The following is a 26,289-nucleotide window of genomic DNA, read 5'->3' as shown; positions in this document are numbered from 1 at the left end:
GTCTGAACTCTGCATGTGTATGCATTTATGAGCGTTGGGGAGCATTATGTATGTCCTTTCTAATTTTTTTTACAGATGCAGTCAAAGCCTAGACTTCATCTAAGATCTGTAAACACTCTACTCTCGCATCTACTGTGGCCCTGGAGCTGTGGCCAGGGACACCATTCCCCATTTACTTTATCCTGATTCACACTGAACTGTGGTCTTGTCTACTACGGGGTCTGCCTGTGACCTCTGACCGCCATTATTTTTCCTCCTCCCAGTCCAGTGTCTTCACCTTGCCCTGCATCTACCTTTGTGGCCCCTCCAGCCCTATTTTCCCCTCCCTTCTCCTCCAAGGAAACCCTCAGATTTCAAGAAACGGCTTTTGACAGCTCAGTGTGGGCATAAACATACATGCAGCAAACGCCAGGTTTACCATGTTCATCTCTTAGCAGTGAAGAGGTACCTGCACCTTCTTGATGTGCTTCACACAGGCATTAAATCATACGTGAAAACTGTGTCATGGGCTACGGAGCCCCAAAGAGCAACACACAGATACTTCCTCTATTTTTCCACTTCGAGGTAGCTTTTCCTGAGCAGGCTTTTGGGAATATCTTTGCTGTGGCAGGCTGGAACGAGTGCAATAGTTTGACTTAAAAATGTACTTTTGCTGTCTCAGGCCAAGACCGACCTGTGCCTGAGGCCTATCCGCAGGGTCACCTGTGACAGATATAACTAACCTGTACGGCTCTTGCGCTCTGCTCCCTTCTGCAGATCCAGCTACAGGCCCAAAGGAAACCAACAGCTTGCACCTGCGCAAAGCCACGTACCGCAAAGGGCAGCTGCCACCCACGAACTAATTCAAGCAATAAACTTCCACAGGTGGCCCTGGGGTTGAGATTATTTGGGATGCAGCTCCGTTCCCGCTCTGAACGTGGAGTCCTGTGTGAGTGCGCTGGGCCAGCGATGGCCGGTGGGGTGGGGCAGGACGGGACGGGACCCTGTCGCCGTCCTCGACCGCCGGGTGACGAGCTGCGGAGGAGAGGGAGCCGCAGAGGGAGGAGTTCAGGCCAGACACGAGGAGCCGAAGTTTCCCCCGTGTGAGCAGTGAAGCGCGGCAGCAGGTGCCCCCAGCAGCAAGGCCGACCCGCGGAAGACACCCTCCCGGCCGGGCCCGCCTGTGGGGCGTCGCGGCTCTTCCCTCCCTCAGCGAAGAAGCGCGGGCGGCGGCGGGCGCGGCCCTCGGGGCCGCACAGCCGCGACGCGCCTCCCGCCGGCGGGGAGCCCCGGGCAGGGAGCCCCGGCGCCGGCCGGCTCCTCCCCGCGCCGCAGCCCGCCGAGGCGCCACGGGGCCGCTCCCCCCCCCCCCCCCGTCGCCGCTGCCGCCGCGCCCGCCCCGCCTCGCCTCGCCTCGCCTCAGCCCAGCGCCCCGGCCGCTCCCGCCATGCGACTCTGGGTGCTCCTCAGCCTGCTGCTGCTGCAGGAAACGCTGCCGCACGGTGAGCCGCGACCCCCGCCGGGTTCCCCCCTATTTGCGAGCCGCCTCGGGCTTTCCTCACCTCCGGGCCGCCTGCCTCGCCCTCGGCGCGGCCGCCCCTGCCCCGCGAAGCCGGCGGCGGGTGCCCGTGGCCGCCCCCCCGCCATGACAGCCCCCGGGGCAGGGCCGGGAGCCATCTCGGGGGCGGCGGGGCTCCCGTCCTGCGGGGCAGAGGCGGCGGGGAGGCGGGTTGCTCTCTTGGTCTGCGGCCAGCAAGTCGCCGAGACTTTCCGTCGGGGACCGAAAACGCGGCTTCAGCCCGTGCTGGGGTTTTGGGGAGAGGCGTTTGCGGCAACACCGGCTGCCCCCCGCCACCGTTTCTCATTAGGGTCGACGTTTAAGTCCGCGGCTGAAGTCTCCCTGCGGCGGCTGAGAGGAGGGTCGGTGCTGGACGTGGTTCTCGGGTTTAAAGAGGTGGGGGGGGGGGGAAAGGGGGTGGTGGTGGTGTGGTGTGTGTGCACGGTTGTTCGTTTATAGAGAGGACCAAACTTTACTCGTGACTCAGTTTCACGTTGTGATGAAGCCTTGGTGGGGAAAGAGGCAAGTTTTTGGCTGGGAAGGGACATTCGTAACCAATCCTTGACTTCTATAGACTTTAACTAGGCAAAAGAGAGGCTGTTTCCCTCTTGCAAAAAGCAAATAAACTTACTGAACTTCTTCCGAAGAAACAACAAGAAAAAAATCCTTTGTTTTTCACAGGGCTTGGAGAATGAGGCCTGTGGAAGGGTTTATAGAGAAATTGGAGGCAGGCTTTGAGATGCACGGTGAAGGGCAAAGAGGATTACCACAAGTGGCCCGGGAGGCCATAAGGAAAAAATTCTTGTAAGAATCCTTCACCCTGAGAGCTGTTAAGCACTGAAAGAAGTTGTCGGGGGAGGCTGTAGAGTCTCCAGCCTTTGGGATAGTCGGAACTCAACCGGACAAGGCTCTGAGCAGCTGAATGGGGGTGGGAAGGGACTTCCAGAAGTCCTTTCCAGCCCAATTTTTCTTATGACTATGTGCAAAGGAATTGCACTCTGGACCAGTGTGGTGTGGGAGAGGATTTCTGCCGGAAGATCCGGTCTGTGGGTGTGCACTACCACATCAAGAAGAGTGTTTTCTATTTGAGAAAGAGGCAATAAAAGCACAGAATGAGAAATGAGTTGTAACTTGGGCAAAAGATTTCCCAGGCCTATCTTTTTCTTAGTTTGTCTAGTTCATACAGAGGTTTGACTGTGACAGCATGAAGCATGTCCAGAAGCTCAGCTATGGGAGAAAGTAATCTGGCATATTTAATTACAGTTCCTTATCTAAAGCTAGAGGTTTAAGTCCTAATGTAGACATTGTGATTTCAAAAGAGCCTTCCTAATTTAGCTTATATTAGTTTATGAACGGTGAAATATGTCCCTCCAGATTGTCAATATGAGTGTTGATGTGTCACCCTGTATTGTCTGTATGAGTGTTCAGATGATTAACTTTGAAGTACCACAAGTAGACATGTGTCCAACCTGTTTTGCTACATTAGTTGTGATCACAAAGACTCTTCCCTCTCATCTTAATCCTGGTGGTTAAGAATTATTCTTTATGGTAACCTCACATGTGATTTATTTTTTTTCAAGGAAGAATTCATCAGTATTAATGAGAGTTGAAATGTCTCTGATGTTGCCAAGATGTAGCATGGGGCCTGCCTCATGGAATGGGTATGTCTGGCAGACAGTGAACACAATTCCTCTGTCCTTGTGGGAGACCTTGCTTGCGCCCTGCTTCTGAAGTTCTCTAGGTGGACACTTGAAGAAGATCAGGGGCCTTCTCGAGTTATAACCTGTGCAGCTGTGAAACCAGTGGAAGGTGCATGTGGATATAGGGGATGTCTCATATCAAAACTGGATGCTTTTTAGCATTATGTGACTAACGCTCATTTGGGGATTGTTGTGTTTGTAACATCTGTGAGAACAAGGGGAAGACAAACAGTGAAGGATAGGATGAGACAAATACTGTGAACCAGGAGCAAAAGTACTATGTGGTGTATTTCTGTGATGTATCAATGCATAGCCTTCTACCTCGGCGTGATGAGTTAGTAGGGACCCTGAATGTACTGTTGCAGAGGAAATGAGTTCAATGCATCTTGGAACTGACATTAGGAGCTGATCAGAGGTAGAAAGGAGGAGTTTTCTCAATGAATATTTTTCTACTAAGTCTTAATTTTATTATTTTTTTAGTAAGAAGTGCTATTGCTGGTTTAAAACAATGAGGGCTCTGCGCATAAATCTAGTGTGATGGTAAGGTATCCCAAATATGACATATTTGTGTACTTGCATAAAGGGGCTAGTTGAGTTTGTTCCCTTCCCTGGGAGAGTCTTGCAGTTTGGGTAAGGAAATGGAGGAATCTGTGTGGTAGGTTCTGTGTTCCTGGAGGGGTTTGGTTGTGTGTCCTTTTTATCTTAGGTGATAGACTACTGTACCAGTTAATTATTTATTGGGCGTACAGATACTTGATTCAGCAATGAGAGAAGGCAGGATTGTGAGGTGCGGGAGTACTGTCAGTAGATAACTGGACAGACTTACAGGGAGTGTTGGGGAGGAGTGTGGTCATGGTTTGCTTGGAAACTCAACTCTTGGGGAGGCGCAGCAGGGAGGCAGAACTAGGTTTTCAGTGTAGGAAGATAAAAGCTCCTCTGATGGTGTTTCCTGAAATGCCCCTGCTGTCACCTGCAGGGAAATACAAGGTCAGACAGACAAGAGTCTCACTGTGTAGCTGGTAGTGTGGTATAGGAGGAAGGTGTTCAGACTCACTGGGAACTACAGAAACATGGAACAGAGGGAGCTTGTGCGAAGAGGAAAAACTTCATCTAGAAAAAATCAAAACCAGGCTTCTGGCACTTAAAATTGAAAAGCTTTCATAAGTGAATCTTCAACAGTTTCTTAAAGGCAGAGTGTCAGGTGTGGAAGAGCACACAGTTTAGGATGGTGTATTTTCTTGAGGTGAGGTTATAAGATCTGTGTGCCTTTGAACAAGTGTCAGGATTGAGGTTGGCAGAACATAGTGGAAATGGCAAAGAGTAGTTTGAACAAATAGTCCTATTTCAATAGAGTTTTTTGGGGGAAGAAAAGGGTGGCTGGACCAAAGCTTTTGTGTTTCTACAGACAAATCTGGAAAGTACAACAGGGAACTGGAACGGCTGGTTTGAAATGGGAATGCTTATCCAAAAGGCTTATCGGGCCTGCCAATGCGACCTTCTAATACTAGGGCACAAATTAAACAGGAAAGATGGAATAGCTCAACCCAAGGGAGAAGTGGCAGTATGTATTGAAGAAAACTTTAGTGTTAAATCTGATTCCTAGCGGGTTTTGTCAGTAAAAGTCATCTAGACTGAAATACCAGCCCTGTGGAGAACAAACCACCTGGTTACTGACCACCCAACATGATGGAGGGAATGACTGCTCTGTTAGGGAAAATCAGAGGGGCAGCAAGGACTGGATAGAAAAGGAAAAGGAAGAATTACTTACCCTTGCGTAGGCTGGATCACACACGTCGGGGTGTGACGCCAAGTGTAATTGTTTAGATGCCACAAATGATGACTTCTTAGAGCCGCTACTTGGAGAACCCTCAAGAAAAGCAGCAGTTCTTAACTTGATCCAGAGCAGTACTCAGGTAATTGGATTCAGATGTTGCTTTAGAACAGCCAGACTGTAGTTTTAATATTCTTGCAGGAATAATAAAAGCCAAAGAAACGACTGATGCATTTAATTTCGGAAGGGGGAATTACATAAGATGAGGAGGCTCATTAACTCACATATGGGTTAAATATAAAAACCAGTATAAGGCAGACAAAAAGAGTTTGAGAAACAGCTTGCAAAAGGGATACCAGCCATAAATCCTTTTCTTCTGATGTGCTGGGGTGGGGCAGGGAGACATGGCTGCAAACTTTGTAAAGCTGGTAGGAACAGAGGATAAGAAAGAACACCTACAGAAAGTAAAACTTAAATTAAACAATTGTGTGCTCACATGTTCACTATGGAGGTGCTTAGGAAGGTTTTAATGGAAAATGGTGACATAAGCATATCAGAAACTTTGAGTGCAGTATCCTACTGAACACTCTAATAGCAGGCTCCAAGACAGAATCTTTCTCTATGGGGAGAATCATTAGAGGACATGTCTCATTAATATGTCAAAAGAGTTGGCTTTAGAGAAAATCAACAACATGAACAGTGTTAAGTGCCATGATTAGATGATATACACCTGAGACTTAAAAGAAATTTGAATCTGAAATGGCTGAAGTCTTAACTCACGTGCATAACCTATCATGTAACTGCTCCTTATCAGGGAAATAGAAACATGCCAATATTTTAAGATTTTTGAGGGAGGTACAGGCACAAAGCCAGATCTCTGTATTCTGTAAATTGAACTAATGAATAAATAGGCATGAATTGCAGAAGAGTCAGTATGGCTTTGTATGGATGCCTCCCCCACCCCCCGAAGAGTGTTTTGTTTTGCAGATCTGCTGAAGTTCTTTGAAGGACTTTATAAGTGTAGCCATGGATGAGTTGATTGATGTACTTGGATACCCAAAGGCTTTTGATAAGCCTGTTGTTAAAGACTCCATGGGAACCAAGGTGCTGTGAGACAAAGGAAGACCTCTCATGGGGTAATAACTAATAGAAAACAAAGAGTAGGAGTTAATCTTCAGTTTTTGCAATCTGGGCATAGAATTGTTTTTATCCAGTTGAATTTCACAGGGATCTTGTAAGGCACATGCTTTTCAGCATATTTATAAACCTGCTAAAAGAAAGGAAAACTGTCGGTAAAGAGTTGCAGAAGGATCTCTCCATTTTGAAAGACTGGGCAGTGAAAATAGAACTTGAAATTTAGTGTTGGTAGATGCAAAGTAACAAATGATTCTAACTTTGTATGCACATTGATGGATTTCTACTTAAAAATTTCTAACCAGTAATTCCTACTTATGAAAGTGATCTTAGAGTTACACTTGATTATTCTAGAGAAAGTCAACTCCTAATATTGCTTTCTTGAAAAGTAATGAGCTATTTAGGCAGGAAAGAAGACACTGCTAATATGTACAACTGTGATTTAACCATATCTTGAACCTGGTGTACAGTCTGCTTCTGTCTTCTTTCCATTATCCAAATGTGATGTAACTGGACTGTTGTAAGATGCATATTCTTTACAAGGAACAATTAAATAGAGTAGGACTTGTCAGTCTGGAAAGGATATGTTTGAAGGATGCTTAAGTTCTGTAAAAGTACAGGTGCTGCAGAGAAAGTTGTTGGAGAAACAATGGATATTTATTCACTTAATGCAGAAACTAGGAGGCATCTAATATTTATGTATAATTTGTGTAGTTTTGAAAATTGACTAGACAAATTAATGAAGGAAAAATCCACCAAGGGCAATAAAACAATGGCAACTGTGGTTCACAGATCCCTTGAGCTAAAGGTTCTTGGAAGCTAGGAGACTAGTATCAAAGGAGCAGACATGGTTGCCCTGTTCTCTGGTTGACATTTGACACTGGGTGGTATCAGTGCGAAGATGTTGGCTAGGTAGACTTTTGGCCTGACCCACTGTAGCCTTTCTAATGCAATGCAGGGAAAAAGTGCTCCTGTACCAACTGCTTGCCCCTGTAATATATGCATTGTGTCACTTGCTAGGGTAATGTGCTCTGAGTAACTAGAAAAGCCCTACTTCGTGGTCTTCCATGGGAGACACCAACTACTTCTCTGAATTTCTCCTTTGTTATTATCATTCCCCCAAGTTTGTCAATTTTGCATGGCCAGTGGCATCACAGGTGTGAAGAAAAATTGGAAGAATCATAGAATGATTTAGGTTGGAAAAGACCTTCAAGATCATCAAGTCCAACCATCAACCATGCCCACTAAACCATGTTTGGAAGTGCCTTGTCTATGCGCTTTTTGAATACCTCCAGGGATGGTGCCTCAACCACTTCCCTGGGCAGCCTGTTCCAATACCTGACAACCCTTTCAGTAAAGAAATTTTTCCTAATATCCAACCTAAACCTCCCCTGCCGCAACTTGAGGCCATTTCCTCTCGTCCTATCTCCAGCCACCTGACAGAAGAGACCAGCACCCACCTCACTACAACCCCCTTTCAGGTAGTTGTAGAGAGCAATAAGGTCTCTCCTCAGCCTCCTCTTCTCCAGACTAAACAGCCCCAGTTCCCTCAGCCGCTCCTCATAAGACTTGTGCTCCAGGCTCCTCACCAACTTGGTTGCCCTTCTCTGGACACGCTCCAACAGAAGCACAGGTATTTGTTTCGCTCTCCCTTCCAGAAACTATAAAATGTTATTCTTTGTCTTAAAATGTCATGACCTTTGGAAGCCATTTCTATTTGATCTCTAAAGTTTGTGGCTTATTTTAAGGTGGTGAGGCATCTTTGCAATGAACTTCACCAATGCTCATAATGTAGAACTGGGAAAAATGTTTGTCTTTGTGGTGGGGGAGGGATGTACCTTAGTAACTGGATGTGTGCCTCTCAAAAAAATTATTCGTATTACATAAGAGTCCAAAAGAGTTCAAAATGCATTGGGCAAACTAAGACGACTGCAGCATTGCTGTCTTCCAGTTTATTTTCCAGTTGGTGAGAGACCAGAAGGCAAATGCTCCTACACAGGCAGCCTTACTCTGTGTGCTGAGGTCACGGGGTCACAGAATGGCTGAGGTTGGAAGAGACCTCTTGGGATCATCCAGTCCAACCCCATGCTCAAGCAGGGCCATGTAGAGCAGGTTGCCTCAGACCATGTCCAGTCAGGTTTTGAATATCAACGTGGTTGGAGACTCCACAGCCTCTCTGGGCAACCTGTGCCAGTGCTTGACTATCATCACAGTAGAAAGCATTTTCTTATGTTTGGATTGAATTTCCTGTTTTTTAAATTTGTGCTCACAAGGCTCTGTGCCATTTAAAAGAGGTGTGGTGTACATCAGCCTGGACTGAGAGACGTGGAAGGCTGAAGCAGCGCAAGGTGTCCAGCTGGGATATGAGGAACGTCACAGGAGCCATCAGTGGCGGGAGTCTGGAAGTGCTGCTGCTCATACTGCAGCCAGTACCAGTTTTAATTCATGCTAACTCAGTATACAGCAGGGCTATTTTTAATTCCAGAAGGAGCTTATTGATTGATTTGTACAATAAAAATACCTGAGCGTTTTCATGTGGAAAAGCAGTGTTCAATGTTAATTAGCTGTCAGGCACAGTTAGTGGAGTTTTTGGTGTCTGGGGACAGCAGTTTTAGGCTCATCTCACAAAAGATCTGTGCTTCCTGCTGTCAGTTAAAGTGGGAATGTCTTGATTTTTTTTTAATTTTTTTTTTTTAAATTTGAGACACTTCACTTTTACTTTCTGTTTCCTTTGCTTTGTTTTTAAAGGCAGCTGGGTGTCCCTGTTGTCTCTAGCAGGTAATGAAATCTCTTACCGTTTGCCTCTAAATAAGGTTCTGTTTTCATCTGGACTGTCAAAATAAATGGCTGTTACAGAGAAGTGATGAATTAAATACTGCCTCCAAGTGACTTAAGTGCTATTTGTATTTTCACAGTACTTATTGTAAAAGAAAACAACTGCATCACTATCAGTATTTTATAAATTGTCATGAAGATCCACACTTGCCAGTTTTTCTTCGTGTGTCTTACAGTAACATGATGTGTGAAAACGTTGTGCAGAATCGATGGGTGTGTGAAATCCTTATGAAGACAGAGAACTCTTGTAGCATTGTGTACTAAATGGCAATGACATGAGGTAGAAATGACAAAAGTAACTGGCGATAGAAATGCTGTATTTCTTTCCCTTCCCATTTGTAAAGTTCTCATACCTTACATATTTGTCTGTGTATGTGAACTCTTAAGTATAGATTTTCCACATGTTGTTGAAAGCTCTCTTTTTTCTTTTTCCTTTTTCCCCAGGAAAATGGGTCATGCCAGAGACTTCAAAAACTTATGGAAATTAACTCTTAGTCATTTTTATGAATCTTTTATGGGAAGAATGAAACTTTAGTTATTCTCTGTGATAATAAGGAATTTTTTTTTTTTTCAGAAAGACTGTATAACCTTTTTCTAATCAGTAACATTGCTTTCTTTATTTCACTAGTTATTGGACAGCCTGCAAGGAGTAAGCGTCCAAAAGAACCTGGGGAAAACAAAATTAAGCCTGTTAACAAAAAAGTAAAACCTAAAACCCCCAAAATGAAGGAGAGGGAATCTGCTGACTCCTCTTTGAAGTCCCAGTCCATACTGACACAAGTGATGGATAAAGGTCGTTTCCAGAAACTAGCTGCCACTTTAAGCCTGTCTGCAGGACAAAGCATAGAACTGCGATGTAAGGGGAGTAATGTTACTTGGAACTATCCGTCATACTTAGACACCTTTAAAGACTCCAGGCTCAGGTAAGCTATTTTTCATTTTGGGGGGAAAAAGAATCCAGAACTTTTTTTTCCTTACCACTTTAAACACTGTTGGGGTTTTTTTTGTTGTTTAGGTTTTTACAATCAAGATGTTCCACCTAGTGGTTTTTATTGTCAGCAAAAACAGATGAGCATCTTTCAGTTGTCACCAATTGCTGCCCTGTGATTTGCACTGTGGAATAGTCTTGTAGCATGTGAACTGGATTTCCTTCAGATTAATCTAAAATAGAAGATGTGGTCCAGCGGGACACTAGTGTGCTCCAGCCACTAACAGTGAACCACATTAGAGCTAGTCCAAAGTAAAACTCTCAAAATATGTGAGTGTGGATGTCAGGTACTCACTACCAACTCTGTTGCTCTAGAGACCTGCTCCTGGTGGGCTGTTCTGCTTGCTAATGTAGCTACTACCTGAGACACTGAGATTGATTCCTGAAGAGGCTCAAACCCACATCTCTCAACTAGCAAAAAAAATACACCAACTGCCATACTAAGGAGCAAGTAAGAGTAGTCTTCACTTTTTCAGTCAAAGGTACCTTTGTGTGCAAAAGGGAATTGCAAGGTTTGTGATGTGGTAGAGTTTAATGCTGAGGATAGTCACTTTGGCTTTAGGAAGGCTTTTTCTTTCATCTAGTGACATCTTAATGGAAACCGCATAAATAGTTGTTAGAGCAGGAAGAGGAACTGAGGACTCTCCCTTTCTCTGCCCCACCAGGTGAGTATCCTGTTGCTCTAAATATCAAATATCATCTCCAAACCCCATACGTTTATTTGCCTTCCCAGTTTTTGGGTATAGTACACGTAGCTAAATGTAGTTTAAATGTAGTAATTTAGTTCTGTATTTGAAAGAGGAGGGGCATATAAGGAATTTAAGGATGTCTTCCACAGGCATTTTTTTTGCCATGAGTAGTGTTTGTTTTCACTAGCTGTTTTATGGAGGGAGATCTATGTGTCTAGAAGGATGAGTAGTGAGCAGACTGTGGAGCACTGAGAACAATGCCCTAAGAAAGAGCTGTAAGGAGCTTTTCTTGGATTATTAGGTGAGAGGGGCACAGAGGTATGAGCAAAGGTATCCATTCCTATTGTCCTTTTGTTCCTAAATTAAGTACAAGTGTGTATGCTCTCTGTAAGTAACTGAGGTCATCTGAATCTCTGTGATCCATTTCACTTATTTACAGGTATGATGCTACCTTAAAATCACTCCCAGTTAATTAATTTTTCAGATATATTCTTCTCCTTCCCACTTCTCTTTTCAAAGAGGAGTGTTGAAGATTGGCAGTTCGACACTGTGATGTCTAGCATATCCTTCTGAAATTTGTGAGCCAGTTCTCGTGAGTGTTGATTTGCTTGTACCTTGATGGCTGAGAAGTTCAAGAATTACAGTGGCTGAATAAATCTCTGTAGCTAGTGCAAGGCTTCTGTCAGTAAGTTACAGCAGCAAGCCTATTTCTGCTGAGGGCTTATCGCAGCAATATCTCTCAAAAGATCTTGTGGCCGATTTAAACAACTACTGCCTTTTCTTTTGCAAGAAATAATGTTTTATCTGGATTTATTCCGGTAGGTGGCGTTTATCAGCTGCAATACAGACCTGGCCTTCCAGCAAGCCAAAGCTGAACGTTCGAAGTAGTATCAACAGGGAGCACGTGTGTGTGCGGTGGTCGTTGTCGTTTTCAAGTGTATCTTACGTTTTGTGCATTTGCAAATAGGTTGCTGGCATGATTTGGTCCTTTAGACCTCCAGGTCATGTTATCTGAGTATTAGCATCTGACATTGAAGAAGGCATGACAAGTATTCACAGTTTTCAGAGAGGAATCTGAATGCTTCTTTGCTATTTGTTTGACTGACTATTCCTCTCTTGCAAAATTAAGTACTTTTCTAGTGATGCACATGGGACAAAATACAATAATTTAAGGTAGTTTGGGGAAAAAAGATACACATTTCCTAATTTAGTCATTTGGCATTTTGTAGTATTGAAGTAGTTTGGGATTCTGTTGCCTCAGCAATTTACCCTTCTGTTCTCACTCAAGTTCACAGAATTTGTAATATTTTAACGATATAACAAAAGTTAATAATGTCACAAGAGAAATGCTATAAAACATTTTGGCTGGGTGGATATAACTTGCCTAAGTATTTATTTTCTTTTAGAAGTATGTTAGGCTTATATTTAAGGGTCTATACTGAAATATGATCTTCACTTTAGAAAAATTACTTTGAAATAAGTTATTGAAGCAGTAATGCTGAGTTAGACTAAACAATTTTAAGTGTAAGCAGAATATCCTGTAATTAACTAGAGAAATTGAAAACAGGTTAGTAGCATGCTTCAGAGTCACAGAATAGTAATAATTTCTGGAGACACTGACCACAGAATCCTGTGCAGTTATATTTTCATCACATTTTTAGCATGACTTTGGTAATTATCTCAAGATCTTTGCTGTAGTGTTAATGGATGCATATAAAACAAAGTCTGCTTTATAGAATGTGAAATATGACACTTTATTCCATGGTTCTAGAAAGCTTTGATTGACTTTAGCTGGAAATACCATAAAGATAGTATGTTGTTTAGTTAGCTCAGTTGGTAGTGTTTATAAGTGAACTGGCAGCAGAAAAGGTTATTAACAATGTTATCATCTCTCAAGAGGAGCTTAGATCTTCCTCGCTGCATACAAAAGACCATGTACCAATACTACAATAGGTAAATTTTAAAATTTTACAAATATATTACACTCATTATTTTAAAACAAAATGTTAAATGTAGGGCAAAGGGGAGAATCAGAAAAATTATTAGCAAATAACCTACAGCAAAAATTGTTCAATCGTCTAGATAGATATATGTCCAGTAGCTTCTAACATTTTTTGAGTGCATAAAGACGAAGTATAAGGTAATCCTTTCATTACCAAATTAGTGAGGTGTGGAGTGAAACCCAAGCTAATTAAGAGGTCTGGGCTTTTCTACCTTGGATTTCCATGCTGGTGTTGCTGGAGTTAGGGCACTGGTGCAAACCAGAGTGGGTGGCAGCAGCAGGGAGGAAGTGATTGGGGCCTGAGGAGGTAATGGATAGGGAAGAAAGAGCGGGTCACTGGGCCTGGAGGATAGGAGAGGAGGAGAGGCAGCAGTGGTGAAGTCCATGCGATTGCTGGGGACTAATGACTACCATTCTTTTGTTCATTTGTATGTCCCCACAGCAACAGATGATTAGCCATCCAATTCCTGTTTTTTCTGTAAATAATAGGAGGGATGTACAAATTCAACTGGTCTGGTGGAAATTTTAACAACAAGCAAGGTGTTTTACATCTCCTGGGAACTGTTAACATCCTCTAACTCTAGCTGCTACAAGAGGAAGCTTTAAGGACCCTGGCATCTAACAGAATTGCAATTATGGGAGGCAAAAGAGACCTTATGGTTGAGGGTGGCGAGGGCGTTTGTAGCTCAGTTGGTCGGAGGTTGTGTTAACAGCAGAGGTCCAGGGCAGGAGCTCATGCTGAAGATGCTTACTGCGTTCTGTTTCCTGTCTGTAGTTCTGGGAGAAGAAGGTGTTTTGGTTTGCAAGTAGTTAAATTTAGCATCCATGTAATGTATTTCCTATGGGTGGCTGCAAAAAGAAGTAGTGATGAAAGCCAGATGTTTTGTCTCCATGCCATGCTTATCACATTTTTAACTCACCCATATGGTAAGGAGAATACAGCAGCCTGGAGGACAATATGACTTTTCTAAGGAAGAGATTATAATTAGAAAAGCCATTTCTTTAGTATTAGTGGCTATGCTTTCTTTGAGTTTGTCTTTGTAGGTATACTTTATGACCTGGTAAATAAAATATTTTTGCTTGCTGTACTAGAGAGTCTCAGTTTTTAATAGGTCTGTAGCTGTTAACATATGCTAAAGTTATCATATGGGAGGAGGGAAAGATGCTGAGTGAAAGGAAGATGAGGACTCTTTGGCTGTTTCCTGTTGAGCCAGAGGAGAAATCCTCTTTTTCTGCTGTCCTAACTGGAGTAAATAACAGTACACGCTGAAATGATTTACTTAACTTTAGAGACTGTAGGATGCAATGCAACTCTGGGGAGAAAGCTAGAATCATGCAAACTTGGCTCCCAAGTTAAGGACACACACCAGCTTGCTTCAGGACTAGCTTATCTGTAATGCTTTCTTGCCTCATGCAGCATAAATATACCTTTCAGATAACTTTTTGTCTGAAAATTTTGTGTACTGGCTGAACTGGCCAAAAATCTTGGTGGTGTTAATGGTCAAAAGTAGCTGTGTACCTCCAGAACAGATGGGCTGGAATGCTGTTTTGTAAGACTCTGCATAACAAATTCATGACTGTAGGCTTACTCAGAAACTGGATCTACAGTGTATGAGAAGGATCAACAGCTGAGAGGGATGAAAGAAGAGTAAGGGCAAGCACATTTTCCCTTTCTTAAGCTTTATAGCAAAAAGCTGCTCTAGATGAAGGCAGTCTAACTTCACATAATCTCTGCTCTGCCTGACTTGGAACATGGGTCCCTCACTTGCCAAAGACTGGCTGTATTTATCACAGAACTTTATGTGATAAATAAACTCATGTGGAATGGAACTGCTCTAGTGGAAGAAGGTGAGGCAAAGAGCTGGACATGGATCACATACACATTTGTGTTTGGGGGGGGTGTGTATGGACAGGAGCACTCTAACAAGTTTTGAGGAAACTAAATTGTAGAGGGCAAAATTAGACTGCCTTCAGTGAATGCAGGTTCCTGCTGGCTTAGTGGGATGTTGGTTGTGCTCGTGTGCATAACTGAATTTCATTTTGTTCCATGTGCTCTGAAGTCTGAAAGCTGGGGATTTTTTTCTTGTGTTGAACGGTAAGATGTTATCTTCCTCTCCTAGTGAGCTTGTATTTGAGATAAGCTCTCTTTTGTCAGCATGAATGCAGCTGCTTGAGAGGAGTTTGCTAGATGCTCTTTGAGTGATGCTATAGACGCTGTCTTTTTGTCTTTATATCTTTTTAGCTTCTAAACTTGGCATAGTTTTTCTGGCAAGGATTTTGAACTTCAAATAACTAAAGCTTAAGATGAACGTATGGAATAAGATTTTGGAGTAGTTTTCTAGGTTGGTTTTTTTTAACAGTCTTGAAATGTTTGTATATACTACATTTTTACTTAGTGATATGTAGAGCACAGCAAAGTTTAGGCTTTTGAGTCAGATTTCCCAGCATCTAAAATACTAATGAAATAAAAGTTATCCTGGAAATATTGGTCAGCTGCAGGGTTTACCATTTATGATTTACTTTATATGGCCTGTTTTGTCTGCTTAACATGGTCATGTCACAAGTTTCAACACTTCCACTGTCAGTTGCCAGGTTTTGTTAGTGCATGTTTGTGGATGACTACCTCACTAGGCTATTTCCATTGATTACTGGATTGCTTGTTCGTAGTTAAGTAGAACACACTGTACAATAATTAATTAACTCTGACCTTATTTTTCTGTCTGTTGGGATTTCAAGCTATAGTTCAGTGTCTGCATTGATGGTTGGAGGCAAAAATGTTCTGGCATAATGGTTTCTCAGTAATGTTGACATTTAGTACTGGATACTTGCAAAACATTTTATGCTGATGTAGTCATGTAGCCTGTGAAATGTGAACTGTGAAACTAAATAATAATAATACAGACTAAGATGTGTTTTGGATTTCTCTTTTATTCCTGTTGGGTATGATATACAACAGGATCTCTTGCATGAATAGGAATCTCTCAAAGCTTATCCAAAAACAGAAGATAATTTATAATGTAAGGTAGTGTATATATTAAAAATGAAAATGTTACTACTCCATAATTACATGATTCCAAAAAGTGGAATCAGAGAAGGTCGTGTAGGAAAAGTGCATTAGCGGGTAGGAAACATGATTTGCCTGTTGCCTTAGGCAGGCCTCAAAACTGTTCTGTGGTGGATGAGTGTACTAATGGTGTCTGAGGGCTTTAATGGGAAAGATAATTCTCAGTTAGCCTTGTTTGTGTTGTGTATTTGGTGGTGTTTTGTTTTTTTTTAATTTCCAAGCTACTGGCCTTGGCTGGAGGCTGAATGTTGGGTTACATGAACCATTGCTTATGATTGGTGGTAGTAGTGCAGACTGCTAGCAGAACATGTAGGGAGTCAGAAGGTATGCGTGTAGCTGGAAGTAGTGGCCTCTCTGTTTAAGCAGTTATTCTGCCTGCAGTGGAGATGTAAGCAAAACAGAGCATTTAGAGCACACAGTACAGTCAGGCATGTCTATAGTACTACTGTTATGCAGTGACAAGGTGTTTTAGAGGATAAGCATTTCTTCAAAGCATCCCTGAAATAAATGATTCAGTCAGGCATCTGCCTTACAGAATAACTGCCTCATTAATAAGAAATAGGAGCATAGTAAATATTCAGAGAACCCACAGTTGCATAAGAGTATGGGAGCTGTTCAGACTTCATGCAAGCTGTGTATTTGTCCAGAGCTCATTTGAAACACTGGAAGGAAGTTTGCTATCAAATGCCTAAATCAGGAAAAATCTCTTCTGACTTGGTTAGAACAGAAATGACTTTGTAACTCGTTGTCTTGCAAAGGAAAGCGGGAAACCTTTGTGTTCTGGATGTCCTACTGTCGTGGTTTAAGTCCAGCCAGCAACTAGGCACCATGCAGCTGCTCTCTCCCTCCCCCCTGCCCCACACCCAGTGGGCTGGGGGGGAAGTAAAATTAGTGGGTTGGGATAAGAACGATGTAATAACTGAAGTAAAATAGAATGTAATGCTAACAATAATAATAATAAAAAAATATAATAATAATTGTAATGAAAAGGAATACAATAAAATGAAATTTTAAAAAAGGCGGCAGGGGGAGGAACCAAGAAAAGACAAGTGACGCACAATACAATTGCTCACTACCGGCTGACCGATGCCCGAGTAGCAATCCCTCCTCCTGGCCAGCTCCCTCCAGTTTATATACTTACCATGACGTTCTATGGTATGGAATATCCCTTTGGCTAGTTCAGGTCAGCCGTCCTGGCTCTGCTCCCTCCCGGCTTCTTGTACACCTGCTTGCTGGCAGAGCATGAGAAGCTGAAAAATCCTTAACTTAGGGTAAGCACTACGTAGCAACAACTAAACCATCAGTGTGTTACCAACATTATTCTCATGCTAAATCCAAAACACACTGTACCAGCTACTAAGAAGAAAATTAACTCTATCCTAGCTGAAACCAGGACAGGTATCATGTAAAAGGCAGGTGGTCAGAGGATTTTTAAGGGTCAGAGCAGCAGTGGAGTACATCGGTACCACCACATGGCTGTCCTGACAGAGTTTCCCAAGAACTGGTACTGTTGGATCATTGCTTTTGCAATCCATCAAAAGGCAACACAGCAGACTGCCAACTATAACACCATCTGTCTGGAAGAAAGAGCCAGGAAAGCAAACCTTAAAATAAAAAAAAGAACAAGATGAGATTGTAGCTGCTGAATTTTGTAGATAGGACCTTTGACCCTTAGAAACATTGTCAGTATTTACATATATATCTACATATTTATAAATATTTGCACATTTACAAATGTCAGTCCACTGAGAGATGTATCTGGGAAACTCAGGAGAAGGAGAAAAAAGCAAATCAGGTCTGAAATAATCACACAGGCTGAATTTTGTGTAGTTATGTGATGACACTGCCAGTATACCTCCAGCAGTTCTCAGGGTCATGCTCTGAAATAGTTGAGGGGTGATGAGGAAGGAAACTCCAGTGAGAGGATCCCAGTGAGGTAGCTTAGGGCAGAGGAGTAGGCAGTGCAAAATGACTTACTTGCAGAACAAATCCAAGTGGAGATAGAAGCTCTTTATGATGGTGTTTGCAAGTGGAAACTTGGACCAGTATGTTAAAGATAGGAAAACATTCACACTGAAAGCAGGCATAACTCATCAAACAAACTCTTATTAAAGTACCTGCTGCTTAGTACTCCTGAATTATCTTTCTTACATACTATTGAAGCAGTGCTACAGTTAATGCTATCAGAAAAGGACTGAGATGCATGCAGGTTGACTTGGAGCATGAAAATACGGAATATACATGGACAAACTGAGACAAAACATAGATGAACATATTGTCTACAGCAGTCACAGCCCAGTTTCAGACTGAGGACTGAAAGGAATCCAAAAATGAAGTGAACAAGACAAATGCTTGCAAGTGCTCCTGTGTAGCTGAAATCAATAAAGCTACTCATGTAAGCAGGTCTTTGCTGGAGCAAAAGGGGAACTTGCAACATAGCTCTGAAAGCAAAAGGTGGGTCAGCTGCAGAGTAGGAATAAAAAAATCAAAAGTAGAAGCAAGCTGACAGAAATGTATGAGGAAATACATCTGTGCTTGTCTGTGCCTTTTGTTTTTCTTCTCCCCAGTATAAAGCAGCTTGACAGGTACGGTCAGCTGATCCTTGCAAACTCCACTGCAGCAGACACTGGTGAATATACCTGCTGGCTTCAGCTGTGCAATGGTAACAAATGCAGGAAGGATGAGACTAAAATGGGTTCAACGTACATCTTTTTCACAGGTAATTAACTCACTGGGGGATTATTAATGGAAATATATTTGCTAGTAAGATGGGAATAAAGCTACATCAGCGATTTTACTGTCAAGATTTTTCCACAATTTTCATCTTTTTAGTGGATGTTAAGGAAGACAGTGCTGGTGGGCAGAAAATTACTTGCTTAGGGTGATTTATGAGTCCATTTTCCCTATGGATTATGCTAAACGTGTATCCAAAGCAATGCATAATGCAATGGAAAGTAAATATCTTTGAAAATAGTAACACACATTCTGAGGATCTTCTACAAAATGAATAAAAAAAGCATTTAATGTTTTGAAAATGTGTCTGGATAAAGAAAATAAATCTGTGCAGAAGGTTCATTTTGTCATGGCATTCAGATGACCACATGGACTCTTCACCCCCCTTTCCAGTTACCTGCGCTGACTTAAAAATCTTGATCTCATTGATCTTGGTAAGGTCACAATTTTTCCCAAGAGTCTATATAGTCTGTTGAAAGGCAAAACACTCTTAAGTACATGTGTTGTTCCACAGAGCTTGGGATTGACTGTAGCCCTAACACTGCATGGATAGGGTCATAGTAGGTAACTGCATAGTTTACTGCTATTTGGTGCAACAGAGCTGAAATCAAATGGTTAATTTGTTCTTCTCATGGAAAACATTCTGAATGGTAAAACAACCTTTGCTGCCTGATTAGAGCTAAAGCATTCTTGGCCAGCGAATATTTCAGTACAAAATGCTGAGAGGATTGTTTGTGATATGTTTTGGAGCTAAATTAGACTGTGCAGAAGCCGTTTATCAGAAGTGCTTAATGTTCTGAGGTTATATTCCTTTAGAAAGGCTGGAATAAACTTTTCAGTCAAGTTACTGTGTAAATGCTCGTGCTAGGAAGAGGAATTTCAGCTTTATATTTCTAAGCAGCATGCCAAATATGGAAATACTCTTTATCGGTCATTCTGAAAGCACTAAATATTTCAGCTATTTAGAGCAGTAAATCAAACATGTTGTCTAAAATCATATATATAAAAAGGCTGTAGCTCCAAAGAATAGCTCTTTCTAGTAGCGCTTATCTTACCAGCGGGGGGGGGGGGGGGCGGGTAATGTGTGTTACCATTTAAAAGTGGGCAAGTGAACAGAATTAGATCCAGATGAGTATTTGGAAACTTATTAAAAAGGAATTCCAAAGTTTTTCTTAAGATTAAAAAAATCTGATTACAGTGAAGAATACTTTGGTTTTCTTTTTGATTTAATGTTTTTAATGCAAGCTGTGTAAATATGTACTTGCAGGTTAGAAAAGTTTTTTGTTTGGTTTTTTTTTTCTTTTGTGTGCATATTTAAAGCAAAAAAGCTTTGGGTTAATTTATAATGTTGCTCATAGCTATTTTCTCTTGTTGTATGTACTTTCTCTTCTTTCTGTTAAACAAAGATGTAAATATTATTCTAACTATATCAACTCTTCTGCACAGATAAAGAGGAACTTTTTGTACCTACCCCCAGTTATTTTGAGATTGTCTACCTGAACCCAGATAAACCTGCGGTCATCCCCTGCCGTGTTACTACTCCTTCAGCAAAAGTAACTCTACACAGGGAATTTCCAGCAGAAGAAATTGAAACAGATGGAACTGATATTATTTATGATGTGAAGAAGGGTTTTGTCTACCAGCACCCTACTTCTGATCATAAAGGTATTGTCTACTGCAAAGCAGAGTCTCAGGGAGCACCTCAGATTTCCATCAAGTATCACCTGCTGTATGTGGAAGGTAAGGTGCAGTTTACTGTATGCTCACATTGACTCTTGTTTATTCTGTAGGCATTGTTTAGAACACAATTTAAAAAAAAATAAAATAAGTCATGTAATCACAGAGTTTTAAAATCTTGATCAAAAGTATATGTGATAAAACTTTGTAGGTCTAAATTCCAGCAACTTCCCAGTGTAGAGGGGAAAGTTGCAGATGTAAATCACTTACCTGTTGCATTAAGCAAACTGAGGCAAAAATTGACTCCTAAGTTTACTAGTGTATTTAACTTTAGAAACTAATTTTCTGCTTCCAAACACTGTCTGTCAGTTCCCAAGGGCCCGCCCTCAACCACAGTTGCAGCATCATCCAATAGAGCAGAAGTCGGTGACAGCGTTCATGTAATCTGCACAGTCCTTGGGGAGCCAGATGTAGATGTGAACTTCAGGTGGCAGTACCCAGGGCAAGAGGTAAGAGATGTATGCCCTGGCTGAAATGGTTTGTTCTTCATAAAGGCAATGCTTTGAATGCCAGTCAGTGTGTAGACTCGGAGTAAAGATTCTTTCACATTGTGGTGTCTGCCTCTTGCTAGCTCAGGCATGCTGGCAGGAGGAGACAGCATAACCCTTTTGAACTTCAGCCCATCTCACCCTGAGAGCCTAGAAGCACAGGAATGAAGCTGAAATGCTCTACCCATCTTAGCAAAAATCAAGCTCAGCAAAGCTCACTCCTCCCTCAGGTTTCCATTCCAGAGACACTTGGCCTCTGGGCAGCATTTACAAAGAAAAGCCTCAGACAGGGTCAAAGCCAGCCAGTGTCAGGAAGCTATTCTAGGGCAAGCCACAAAGCCTCACTGATACCTCTGCATTTGATATCCCTTCCATCTCCATGGCTCGGGCACATGAATCCTCACAGCACAGAATCTTTAAGCTTAATTGTTGCCCACATCCAGAAGCACAGAAATCTGTTTCTGCCCAGCCTCATCTGAAACAATCCACCAGAAACATCCAGTGAATCTGAGAACTTTGGTCCTTTTTCTTGCACAAAATAAGATGTATCTGACTAGCATCATGATGGTCCCCTCTCTTCTCCTTCTACCCACCTCGACCAGTTACGGTAGGGACTTGTTTCTTAACCAGCCTCATCTCTACTGCTGTTTATCTGAAGCAGGCTAGGAGCAAAAGGACAACTGCTGTAAGATGGAGTGCTTCACCAGACGAAAGGGGTCCTCTAGAACCTGAGGGTTTGCATTGTATTCCATTTGCCAGCCCTCCTGGTACTGGGTTGTCAAAGAACGATGCAGAGCTTGCTAATAAGGTACTTGTATCAGCATTGGTCTCCCTGAGCAAGCATAGAATTAAGTAATTTAACGGCAGAAGTAATTGCTTAAGTGAGTGATTGGAGTTGAGTGCTTACTAGGCTTGAGAAAATTAAAATCTAAAGTGCCAGAATTTTGCTGTAGCCATTGAGATAGAGACTGTAGCCCTCTGCTGTCATAAGAAGGTGTGTGCCTTTTCAGGGGAAAAAATAGTGAGAGACCAAGCGAGCACAAAAGGGATTTGAACTGCTGGTGAGGGCACTGGGCATGTAAAACCAGGTTTCTAGTCCTTGCTTAGATGTTAGTTCGTTCTTTCACTTCCCCCTCTCCCCTCCACCTCTTTTATTTTTTTATTTTTTTTTTTTCCCCTTGCTGCTTGTCTGAAGTTTTACTGCTGAGATTATTGAAGTCTGAGAGTTTTTGAGCAATTACCAACTTACCCTCCCTGTGCTGTCCTGGCTGTTAAACAAGGGTAGCCTCAACTGCATTTGGTGAGGAGCTTGGTACTGATAGCATGAATTAGGTGATCTGAAGAGTAACTACTGGATGGAACACTGGAAGAGTTTGGTGGAATTCCTGTTTCTGGTGTCCATTTGAAGTTAGGAAGGAAAGGGGCAGATGTCTAAATGAGCAGAGAAACTTGCAGCTGTCAGTGAAGTAAAGAGTAAAATGCTAGGGAAAACTGAAGTGCCTCCAAGTTCGGGGAGCTGCAGAGCAATAGTGGTTTTTGAGTTAAATGCCCAATGTCTTCCTCTGAATTTAGCTCTTAGCATTACTTTGAGATGCATCAACAAATGGCAGTGTCTCTATCCTTCAAGGTGGGGCTCTGACAGTCTTAAAACGATTCACTCTCTTGGGTGGTTAAGAGAATTAGCTTTGATTGATAGGGTTTTCTGGGTTTTTTTGTGTGGTTGGTTGGTTTTTTTAGCTTCCCTCAATATCTGTGTATTGGACTGTAGTAACTGGCTATACAAACCCCAATTTTATGTCTTTTTTGTTAACTGTAATTACTAAGAACAAACAATTGAAGGAATTAAATTCTAGACTCAGCTTGGCCTTCCAAGAGCTCTGTATCTTATTAGTGTCCACCCCTTGCTACTTTTACATCTTTCACAGCTGAATGGCTGCCCAAGCCTGGTTGCTGGCTGTTCTTGGCCCAGTTGCTTCCAGTGGTCTTACAGCACCTGATGCAGTGCTGGCACGTGCACTACAGTTATGCCTCTCTAGCACTGATTGAATATAAACAGCTAAACACATGCAAATTATGTCCCTTGTTGGCTGTGGATGCTGCAGCTGCAGTGCAGGGCACATGCACGATCAGCAGAGGACTACACCCTCTCACTGCACCCGCCTACAGGGGTTGAGAGAGAGACTTTGGCCTGTGGCCTGCATCTGCCCTGGAAAGGGCTGATGTGCTTATCCACTGGAGTAAACAGTCTCAGCTCCAGCTGTGCCTGGGGATAGGGAGGGAAGAGTTGTGTTTGGGTTTCTGCCCCAACAAAATGATTAAGTAAATGTCAGAGTAGCAGCACTGTATGCTTGTTGGAGACTTAACATTTATTAAGGAAGTACTCACATACTGCAAAGGAAAAAGGTGGGGGTGGAGGGAGAAGAGAGTGGACCATCAGTGATGCTGGTCAGATACACCTTCTTTTGTGCAAGAAAAAGGACTGAAAGTTCTAAGATCCACTGGATGTTTCCATTCATTGCTGCTGCTTTCAGTGCAGGGAGATCAGTGATGGTTTTTGTTCCCTGCCACCACCCCACCTGGCACCTGGGCTGTCACCTACCACTTGATCCCTGAGCAGAAGCAGCACTTTAATCCCTGCTTGCTCCTAGGTACACTGCATTAGAGACCCTCATCTCATCTCTGTAGTCACTAACCTCTCCCTCTTACTTTTTTTTCACTTGGTTGGTTTTTTTTCCCTTGCCACTCCCTGACAATTGCATTTGCTCATTCACCTGCTGTGAATGCATACTGATCCACTCCTTAATATGATTCCCTGAAACTAACTTCAAACCAGAAGGCAATTAGTTTGAGAAAAACTGGGCTAGCAGGAGCCCAACCAGGCAAATAGTATCTGCCTTACATGGCCTTTACCTTCACTTGCAGTATAGTCAGGGAAGTTCCACTTGCTGTATTTAAGGACTAACTTAGACTTGAATTAAGTGTGTGGTAGTACTTGATTGCAGGTAGCACTTGATTTTTGGTGCTCTGCTAGGTACAGCTCTGCTAAGTGGCTTGATTCCTTCTAAAGGCTTAAGAATTTCTAGATGAGATTACCAGTTTTTCAAAAAAGTTCTTGCTAGTTGTAAATGCCTGCCACTTCCTAGGCATTCCTTGACTGCACTGTGACTCATCCCTGAGCTTCAAGAAGACTGGCATCTTCTGTACTTTTTGGTCATTTCGCAAGTGCGAGATTGTAGCTTTGGCTCTAGTTAAGTGTTTAACTTATCCTTTTGCTACTATTAACTTAAGCCTTGTAGCATTCATATTGGTAACTGGATTATCCAACTATTTAGTGAAGCAGGAGGAGATGGTTTCCAAGCAGAAGCCTCTCTTTTACGAGTTTTATCCAGGTTATCGGTATAGCACAAGCCAACATGATCAAAGCTGCTGGCTAGCACGATGCATTTTGGAAGGAAAGAGACGGCCTTAGTCTATCTTTGGGCCAGTTTCTCTTACCCAGTCCTTTGCAAACTTCTGAGGTGCCAGGGAGTGACCTCATAAACAGTCCATCAGAGAATTCTCTTATAGAAGAGGGGAAAAAAAAAAAGCCTGCTATACATATAACAACAACAAAATCTAAAAGGCATCTTTCTAAGCATCCTTGTTTGTATTTTTAGCTTTGAAGTTACATACATGTTTTGGAAAGCATAATGTGAAGATTAATTTAGAAACATTTCTGAATTGCTACTGTTTGCTTGTATGTTATCTAATACAGTTTCTGAAACTAGAGGGGGAGGAATTAGTTTGCAACACATGATTTAAAACTATTCTCTGTGCTATAAGAGAACCAGGTAAAGCTTGGTCAACTAACTTGTGCCACTGCTGCCTTGCCTCTTTGAGACATGCTGAAAGTCTGAAAATAAGTTCACACATCTCCCCCAAGATACCTCACCTATTTGATCAAGTACCTAAATGCAACCTTATTAAGTGGCCCGCAACTGAGTTCATGCATATACTGCAGGCAGAGCTCTGGCAGCCCATCACTAGAGGAAGATACACAGTACCTGCACCTGGAGTGGAAGAGCCATTGTATTATCCTTATTTGGCATAACTTATTGGTATGTCAGTATTTAATGCAAGAATGTTGCTGCAACTGCCAGACACCTTCAGTTTCCTCACTTAAGGCTGACTTTTGGATATAGGCTCCTGCTCTCTGACCTCTTCCTTCAGGGTTTGATAGGGTAGTGTCACTAAATACACTTTGCAGAATCACATATTTTCTTACGTGGGTGGGTGTGTTTGTTTTTGTTTTTTTTTTTTTTTCTTCTAAACAGTCTGAGAGGCCTGTGATTATCCAAAACTTCTGGAGACTGATAAACAGAGGAACTGGACATACCACAAGAATCTCGAAGAGCGTTCTTGTTGTTGAGGATTTTGAAGCCAGAGATGCTGGAAACTACATTTGTATAGCTCAGAACCTACAAGGAGAAACAACAGTAGCTACTAAAGTTGAACTAAATTGATAGGAAAGGCTTCTTGACAAAGAATGAACTGTATGTTACTTGACATTACAGCCATTTATTTTCTTTATTAATGTTTAAATGACTCTTTTCATATGTCAATGCATTCCATATTCACTAGCTTGACAGGCCAAAACAGAGTTCCCTATGCCTAGCAGTAGTCAGTTGTGAGTTAATAAAACTACTATGAAGCATTAAAGTTTAAGCCTGAACATGCATACGGCTGCATATATTTAGGAATAGGTGCTCTTGGGCTTTCCTTTGCATATGTTCTTTTTCCTCAAACTCTTTTGTAAGGTTAACCCACTGTACGGTTTGTGCCTTATTTGTGTATGTGAGAACTGAGAGGATATTAAATATCCTCAAAAATCCACCAAGCAGGTGTATCTCTTCTGGTGCTGTGCAATTTAGAGTACTGTACATGTTTAAAACAACAAAAAACCCAACTTGTTACAGAATTAGCCAATAGCAAATGTTTATTTTGCAAGAATAATTAAATTTTTGAACATTATGAAACCTTCAGTGTGTGTGTGCGCCTATATATGTGTGTGTGTTCATTCCATATATGTATAAAGACAAACACACAAAATTCTCACTCCTGGGGAAGATTAATACTAAATATATATTAATGTGCTAGAGGGTATCTCCAGAGACTTTTAAGTGGTTGGATATGTTGGATTTTCCTTATGTTGTAGCATTCTTACAACCTTCTTATAACATGTAGCTTATTTAGAGTTCACTCCTCAATAGATGTATGGTGTTACATTTACTAAATTATGTAGCAGATTATGTTTGCTGAAGGTAAAACTTGCATTTATTTATGTAGTATCATTTACAGAAGAAAAAAACCCAAATGTAATATTAGAATAATGTTGGATTATACAGCAGAATCTCTTCTCAGGTTAATAACAAGTTCAATGTGATTTTAATTTACTTAGGAGAAAAGGAAAGATGTTTCATTTACACAGAACTATATCTGGATAAATAAGCAACTGCTTCTTTCACCCTGGGTTTAGTTACCAGTACAAGGAAAGAGACTTTCCAGAGAAAAGGTAAGAACTTGATAACAACATTGTTGAACTTTTTGGCAATGTTTTTCAAGCCTCAAGCAC

General features: G+C 42.0%; 1 protein-coding gene across 1 annotated transcript; it reads left to right on the top strand.

The window, feature by feature from the left end:
- Positions 1 to 1,382: 1,382 nt before the first annotated feature.
- PDGFRL (platelet derived growth factor receptor like) lies at positions 1,383 to 25,699 on the top strand. The gene is made up of 6 exons (XM_052779952.1): positions 1,383 to 1,481; positions 9,606 to 9,900; positions 18,288 to 18,439; positions 19,900 to 20,193; positions 20,500 to 20,639; positions 24,992 to 25,699. Exons 1-6 carry the CDS (start codon positions 1,427 to 1,429, stop codon positions 25,178 to 25,180), a joined length of 1,125 nt encoding a protein of 374 aa, XP_052635912.1. The 5' UTR covers positions 1,383 to 1,426; the 3' UTR covers positions 25,181 to 25,699.
- Positions 25,700 to 26,289: the final 590 nt, after the last annotated feature.

The sequence above is a fragment of the Harpia harpyja genome, chromosome 2 (assembly GCF_026419915.1).
Source record: "Harpia harpyja isolate bHarHar1 chromosome 2, bHarHar1 primary haplotype, whole genome shotgun sequence".
NCBI classification, from domain to species: Eukaryota; Metazoa; Chordata; class Aves; order Accipitriformes; family Accipitridae; genus Harpia; species Harpia harpyja.
This window is presented reverse-complemented; position numbering and strand designations above follow the sequence as displayed.

Bases quoted from the DNA above. Each gene is read 5' to 3' on its own strand.
- PDGFRL (XM_052779952.1), top strand. From the start codon at position 1,427: ATGCGACTCTGGGTGCTCCTCAGCCTGCTGCTGCTGCAGGAAACGCTG. The intron at 20,194-20,499 runs GTAAGGTGCAGT...ACTGTCTGTCAG, and splicing joins TCACCTGCTGTATGTGGAAG to TTCCCAAGGGCCCGCCCTCA. The intron at 20,640-24,991 runs GTAAGAGATGTA...TCTTCTAAACAG, and splicing joins GGCAGTACCCAGGGCAAGAG to TCTGAGAGGCCTGTGATTAT.